This window comes from Bicyclus anynana, chromosome 1 (genome assembly GCF_947172395.1).
Source record: "Bicyclus anynana chromosome 1, ilBicAnyn1.1, whole genome shotgun sequence".
Lineage (NCBI taxonomy): Eukaryota > Metazoa > Arthropoda > Insecta > Lepidoptera > Nymphalidae > Bicyclus > Bicyclus anynana.
The window spans coordinates 8,925,820-8,933,519 of NC_069083.1; the positions used below are offsets into that span (position 1 = coordinate 8,925,820).

The 7,700-nt window shown below is 35.0% G+C and overlaps 1 protein-coding gene across 2 annotated transcripts; it reads left to right on the forward strand.

The window, feature by feature from the left end:
* Positions 1 to 842: 842 nt before the first annotated feature.
* Positions 843 to 7,304, forward strand: LOC112049623 (HEAT repeat-containing protein 3). Of its 2 annotated transcripts, none has more exons than XM_024087588.2 (8): positions 843 to 1,061; positions 1,294 to 1,545; positions 1,897 to 1,999; positions 2,401 to 2,919; positions 3,507 to 3,744; positions 4,484 to 4,751; positions 5,537 to 5,836; positions 7,112 to 7,304. In XM_024087588.2, exons 1-8 carry the CDS (start codon positions 927 to 929, stop codon positions 7,220 to 7,222), a joined length of 1,926 nt encoding a protein of 641 aa, XP_023943356.2. In that variant the 5' UTR covers positions 843 to 926; the 3' UTR covers positions 7,223 to 7,304. The 2 variants fall into 2 exon arrangements, with proteins under 2 accessions (XP_023943356.2, XP_052737736.1); XM_052881776.1 differs by having other exon boundaries at positions 921 to 1,061; positions 1,301 to 1,545.
* The last annotated feature ends 396 nt before the right edge of the window (positions 7,305 to 7,700 follow it).

The following is a 7,700-nucleotide window of genomic DNA, read 5'->3' on the forward strand; positions in this document are numbered from 1 at the left end:
TAAAGGGGTCAGACTCATCACTGAGAGGTGGTGGTTCGATTCCCGCCCGGTGGACTGTCTTACCGTTGTCTTACCCACTCCTAACACAGTCTCTTCCGACTAATTGGAAGGGAACGGGAATATAATAATTGATCAAATTAAAAAGTTATGACAAATATTCTTTAAAAAAATATGAAATTAACTGTCTAATATAGTCTTTAGGTGTGGCCAGCGTAGATTTTCATGGACATTGCCATTGGATGGCCGCGTCGCAGTGAGTAGACGGTAGTGACCCTACTCCCTACATCCACGGCCGAGGGTTCGATTCCCACAACTGGAAAATATTGATGTGATGAACATGGGTGTTTTCCACGTAACATTTGCTCATATGGCATGTGTGCGCGGTGGATTTACAAGACGGAGGTCCTGGGTTTGAGCCCCGGCTGGGCTGATTGAGGTATTCTTAATTGGTCCAGGTGTGGCTGGTAGGCTGCTTCGCTAGTGATAATTAGCTATGGCAAAGACGTACCGCCAAGCGATTTAGCATCCTGGTACGATGTCGTCCAGGCGGGCGTTCGTGATAGAGGTGGAAAAAATATACAAAAGTAGTAAACTCTTTAAAGATACAGAATTTTGTCCTCTCTATAGTATAATTAATCTTGGATTTTGTCTCTCAGATATATTACCACAGATGTAAAAAAGAATTTATCCATAAATTATGAAATTATTAAAAAATTCACATAATCTGTACATTAATGTACACTGTCAACATAATTTTGCTTTACTATCACTGTCAAGTGTCAATGTCAGTTGTCAGCTGTCTTTGTCCTGTCAGTGCGTAATTATAGGTACACAACGTGCTGCTGAGTGCTAATTGAGACTGAGTTAAAATTATAGGTTATATTTATATTAAAGTTTTGGTAATTTTATTAATTATATTTTAAAATATGGGAAAAGTTAGAAAACGAAAACCAAAACCAAGCAAAACAGTAAACAATGCAACAGCTAATGATGCTGAGGAAGAAGAATTGCCGGTTGACAATAAAGAAAATGTGATTCAAACTATAATTGATCAGTTACAGGTAAGTTACAAGTGGTTCATCTTTATATTTTTTATTGAAAACAAAAAATATATTTTGTATATTTTTCATGATAGTGGACGAAATTGCTCAATTTTTCGTCCACTCATAGGTTATGTGTATAAGACTTGATAAACTTAAAAGTTGTAGGTAGTTCCTATGTATATTTTTAAATGCTTTTTGTTTCACTGCTATGTATGATGTAAGTGATAATATACTGAACTTTTTCTTTGAGGCTGCAGATGTCGAAGAAAAGTACTGTGGGCTGCAAACTTTTGCCATGCTACTCGAGAGTCAAGAGAGTCTGGAACAGATGATCAACAGGGGACTAGTGAAGATGGTGGCGCCACTGCTTCTCGACCCAGCCTCTTCAGTGAGAAATGCAGCTGCCGGCTCACTCAGGAATCTGTCCACAGTTGGTCATGAGATGTGTGATGTTTTGATGGAACAAGATGTTATGACTTCTTTGATATTTTACTATCATCAGGTATGATATTTATCTACCTAATCAATATGACAGATTGAGTTTCTTTCTTAGACTCATTGCTTAAATATTTTGTTTGCAAGCCAATTTCTAATGTAATAGAATATTGGTTAATAATGTTACATAGTAAAGGATTGGATTATTAGGTATATTAGTCTTTTGTTTTAGTATTAAATATTAAAATGAATTAATGAGATTTTAATCTAAAATTATATAAAAATTTTGATTGTGTACTGAAGGTTTCATTCACTTACTTTTAGTTGAGAGTGTGGCCAAGTGCTAGCCTTTATGCTTTAAAAAGAGCTTTCGTCATAAAGCCTTATCTGTTTTTTATATTTATTTATTCCTTTTCAGTACACAGAGAGCTGGATACCAGACCCTACTTCCAAAAATAAAGATGATTTTGACACTTTTGTTCAGTGTACAAATCTTTTATTAAACTTATGTGAAAGTTCAGGTAAGAAAATATAGTTTAATTTTGTGAAAATACAACTGAATATTCCCTGAATATTCCCCTTATTTAAAGACTCGTGTAATAATTTTAGAGTAGAATTTGTTGTTTATTATTTTTATAATGAGTGAGTTGCTGACTTAATAATTTGTAGAATATATTCTGTCTCCAAACATAATTATGTCATTTAATATTGTGTGACATGGTTGTTGTAATCAACCTGCGGTTGCTAGAGCATCCATGATTTATATAAATAATTCCAGTTAGTTTATTTTTATTTTCTTAACATAGTAGAAAACAAACGACTTTAATTTATTTTTATTTGGTAATTCAATGGACAAATTTTATTTAAAATATAAAAGCAAATAATTTTCCTTTTTTTTAACTCATCCATTTCTGTTTTCCAGAATTAGCTGTAAAATATCTTGGGGATTCAAAAATATTAGACATATTTCCAAAATACTTGGACTTGAGCACATTTGGAGTTGACATTGTTACAGCAGTAATGCAATGTTTATTCGTAGTTGTTGAGGACAACCCATTAGCAACAGAAAGAGTTAAGAACTCCTCAGAAAGACAGCTAAAAGAATTATTATTATTAGAAGACAATGATCCTTCAGCTTTGTTAATAAAAACACTTGCTGGTGGAGTTATTATTAACATGTGTGGCGGCAACATTTCCATTTTACCAGTTGACGTCATGAATCAAATAATTGCAACATTAGCGAGGACTTTGTCTTTGGATCACAGATTAGCTTGTAATCAGCTGTCGAGCAATGTGCCTTTGAGCAATGCAGTGGGCAAAGTAGAACCTCCTAAAGGCAAGGAAGGGCAGGTGTTGGAAAATCAAATAAAATCTGTCCTTCAGGTCTTGGATGCTCAACAGAGTGCAATAGAAATTATTGCAAATGTCTGTTCTTGTGATGGTAAGTGATATGTCAGAGATTTCTTAAATAAAACACTTGAGTTCATGAGACTGTGTACTATTAGCTTTGTAGCTAGTAAAACTGAATTGTTACATTTTAGCAGCCTACCCACAACTTACTATACTTTATATTAAACAAAGTAAAAAAGTTACTGAAACTAAAGATCATACACAACAGAAAGTTTATTATATTACTCATATTTACAGTCAGATTACGGTTATATTGGGCTATGATTAAGACAAAAGAGTGCATTGTCTTTGTGCTAAAAATGATACATAAACTTTTGGTTAAATATAAATGTCACCCAACAATAGGAGTAAGAAAATTTAATTTTCTAGTTTAATTTCTACTTTAATGTTTATTTAATGTCACTTAACTTTTCTACTTTAATGTCAAGGAAATCATCTAATCAATTATAGTGTTAAAATATAATGGGTTTAAAAAACCTAAATTTACCCAAATTTTTTCATGTGTGACAAAGGTGTTGTGTTTATTTAAGTAGAATACCTTAAAAACTAAATCTTAACATTTTGTTATTATAGTTTACTTCAAGTTTTATGTAATGCTTGCTTTATTCATGTTTCTAGATGCAGATGACTGTATGGAAGGCCCTGAATCCTCGGACAGTGACGAACCATTAGATGAGGACAGCTGTAGTAACGGCGAAGGTGTACTGTTGGCTGAAGACAGACTACCACCAGAATTATTGGAAGGCCTAATTTCATTGGAAATATTCGACAAAGTTTGGGCCCGCACACAGTTACCTCCTGAAAATGTATTGACAATATTGAAAGAATATGAAGGAACACAGTTAATTTATAAAAAGTAAGTAGAGTATTATGTTTTAATTTAAAAAGCAGCGGTCACTCGGGACTTTGTATGCCTTGATTTGGTTTTATGCAATTATCTTACAGAACTCGAAATTTTTTGAAAATAAATTTTTGCTCATATTACTTTTTGATAGTGTAGCTTTCTATTGAAAAAAAATTAACAAATCTTCCCTCTTTAAATTATTACCACACTAATATATTATAGGCGAAAGTTGTGTAAGTGTGTATATTTGTTCCTCCTTTGCGCTGCGGCTACTGAAGCGATTTGGCTGAAATTTGGCATGGAAATAGATTTTACACTGGATCCACGTACCCGCAGGATTTGTGAAAAACTGAATTCCACGCGGACCGCTTCCGCTAGTTAGTGTATAGTTTTGTTGACTTACAGGGTTGTTTCAAAGTAGACCAAGATTTATTGTAATACTAGCGGACGCCCGCACAACGTTCGTTACAAGCCAGTTAGTATATTCATCATTAACTTAAGTGAACTTCTTCCCTATCCCTACCCTACCCTACCCTGCCCTACCCCTACCCCTATCCTGCTCCTATCATACCCTAACCTACCCTACCCCTACCCAACCCCTACCAATTTTTTTATTTAGGGAAGTTGGTACACTCTCCATCCTTTCTACTATCTCCACTTAAAAATCACGTCAGTTTGTCGCTCCGTTTTGGCGTGAAAGACGGAGAAACCAACACACCTTCACATTTATATTAATAGTATGGATTTTCAGGTTGCACAACTTACAAACAAGAGCTCTGTTATGTATAAACAATATACTATTGAATCTACCGATAGAAAACCTTGGTGGTGTAAGTGGTGTGTATAAAATATGGGCAGCTGCGGGAAAACTCGTGTTCAAACAGAATTCTGAGAACTTAAATCTTTTGGAGTCCGCCACCGCTGTTATGAGAGCTGCATTAGACAAAATTAAGTTGAAAAGTAATGAAAAAGGAAATGAAAGTAATTTGTTCAGTGAATTGGCGTTATCTGACATTGAGGTATGTTATTATAATCTGGAAACCTAGGTTTTTGTGTGTTCACGCTTCACAGATAACAAATAATCTCGATACAGTTTATTTGACCTTCTTTGACCTTCAATTAATTATTATTGGTTTACATATTGCAACAGGTAACAATCCTTTTACATTCTAAGGTGCTTTTTATTTACAAAACGTTATATTTGCTATCTGGCGTTTTGGTTTTTTGTCCACGTATTGTAGTGAAATTGGTAAGTGGGACCCTCTACACTGTATGTAAAGATGATTAATTACGCGAACAAGTGATTTCTCCACATTTCCCCTTTGGATCTTTTTGTCATAAAAAATCGTGGCGCTAATAACACCTGTTTCCAAATTCGCTACTTTGGCATCAGCATTGGTTACTTCCTAATTTTCAATGTTAATTCATTTAAAATTCCGGAATTTTTAATAGGGAAGTTGACTCATATCAAATCTAAATATATAACTCAAAGGCATATCTGACATATCTTGCTGTCATACGATTTGTAAATATCGCTGTCTCTTTTGTCCCAACGCAACGAAATAATCCATTCGCCGCTATTGGTCGACAATGTTTTTTTATCTCGACAAGACATCTAGTAGTAGCCCTCTGGTCATGGTTTCGAAGAAGATTATAAAAAATGAGTCTTTTCTAGTATTTCATTTCAACATCAAATCCACTTCTAAAACATAAATTAATATGAATGGCAACTAAATATTTATTAGGCCATAACGTTAAAGTGGGGCAAATAATTTTAGACCCTAACCCTTTAATTATTTTGTAGCTTATGCTGACGGGAATCAGAGATTGTCAAGAGCCTGAAATAAGATCAAACCTCATCCGCATGATTGGCATATTAGCCTTACTGTTAGTGAGCAATCTTAATGAGACCTCCTCGAACGTGATTTGTACCATCACAGACTTCATACTAGATCAAGCACACAAAGAAAACGAAGTATGGGTTTTAGCTGAAGCAGTCGATACGTTGGTGGATTTGTATTCAGAAGATGAAACTGATTTGTTAGCTGCTAAGGTTAAACTGGTTGATAAGTTAGCAGTTCTGGCGCCTATTTTAAAAAACAAGGTTAGTACTTATTAAGCCATTGCATAGCTTTTATCGCGGGCTTTGAGCGCTGCGAACGAATCAAGAAATTCCGTAACGAAAATAAACCTAACACCCAAACTGTGCATAAAGTTAACACATTTCGACGTTATCATATAGACTCAACTAGATAAGTGGTGTGAAACTAAGGGCAAAACTTGTTAAAGACTTTTTTTTTATTATTATTTTCTAAAGAAAAAAGTACATACTGTATAAATAAATATATTCTTTATAAGGTATGTACTTTTTTAGCCCTCGACTACAATCTAACCTCATGGTAAGTGATGATGCAATCTAAGATGGAAGCCGGCTAACTTGTTAGGAGGATGAAAATCCACACCACTGTCGGTTTCTACACATCGTATCGGAACGCTAAATCACTTGGGCGGTACGTCTTTGTTGTAGGGTGGTAACTAGCTACGGCCTGCCACTGGACTAATTAAGAAAACCTTCATCGGCCCAGCCGGGTATCGAAAACAGGACCTCTATCTTGTAAATCCACCGTACACACCATTGGGCCACGGAGGCCGTAAAACAGTTATTTACGCATTTTCAAATTATTTCATCTGTAATTGAGCAAAGTATGATTTGTAATTAATTTGCCTGGTCTCCTAAAATGCGGCCTTAAAGGTTTTTATTTAATTTAAACTTTAGAACAATCATATAAGGTCCATTTTATTACAACTGCTATTGCAGTCTTTTATCTGCGATTGTGTGAAAGCGAATCTTACATGTGCCGTAATAGCCCAGTGGATATGACTTCTGCCTCCGATTCCGGAGGGTGTGGGTTCAAATCCGGTCAGGGGCATGCACCCCCATTTTTTCAGTTGTGTGCATTTTAAAAAAATATAATATCACGTGTCTCAAACGGTGAAGGAAAAACATCGTGAGGAAACCTGCATACCAGAGAGTTTTCTTAATTCTCTGTGTGTGCGAAGTCTGCCAATCCGCATTGGTCCAGCGTGGTGGACTATTTGGCCTAACCCCTCTCATTCTGAGAGGAGACTCGAGCTCAGCAGTGAGCCGAATATGAGTTGATAAGGAACGAACGAATATTAAAGTGACCAGTGATTTAACATATTTATATCACAAATTCAAAGTTTTCATTATTCTACTTCCAACATTAATTAAAAATCACATTTTTATTTTTGGTAATATTTCAGATGTTTTATGAGTAGTTCTTTAGATTTGCTTTTTTTATCGGTTTATTTTTGTATGATCTATAACTAGTATACTTATATTTTTTATTATTTTCAGGCAAGACAACAAAAGAAATTGCCAAAAGAATACAAAGTTCTCGTCACTACAGCTAATTCTAATCTCCCGAGGTTCATAAAGTATAAAAAGGCAAGACTTTCTAAACTGTAAGCGATATTTTAGAATTAATCAATATCTATGTACATGTATGTATATTGTTTATTTTTTTATTAAATATGAATATTATTATGAATTGTTTTCATTACTTTTTTATTACTATTTTTATTTATTTAAATTGAAGATGTAGAAATGAATATGTTCCTGTAACCTTGACCACAATCTCGACTGATGGTAAGTGATGATGGAATCTAAGATGGAAGCGGGCTAACTTGTTAGGAGTAGAACGTTTTTTTTTTTATTTAATTTTTTTTTTTATTCTTTACAAGTTAGCCCTTGACTACAATCTCACCTGATGGTAAGTGATGATGCAGTCTAAGATAGAAGCGGGCTAACTTGTTAGGAGGAGGATGAAAATCCACACTCGTTTCGGTTTCTACACGGCATTGTACTGGAACGCTAATTGCTCGGCGGTACGTCGTTGCCTGTAGGGTGGACTGTAGCCACGGCCGAAGCCTCCCTGCCAAGCCAA

Coding starts and splice junctions, on each gene's coding strand:
- LOC112049623 (XM_024087588.2), top strand. CDS start 927: ATGGGAAAAGTTAGAAAACGAAAACCAAAACCAAGCAAAACAGTAAAC. Junction 1,062..1,293: donor CTATAATTGATCAGTTACAG/GTAAGTTACAAG, acceptor TTTTTCTTTGAG/GCTGCAGATGTCGAAGAAAA. Junction 3,745..4,483: donor ACACAGTTAATTTATAAAAA/GTAAGTAGAGTA, acceptor ATGGATTTTCAG/GTTGCACAACTTACAAACAA.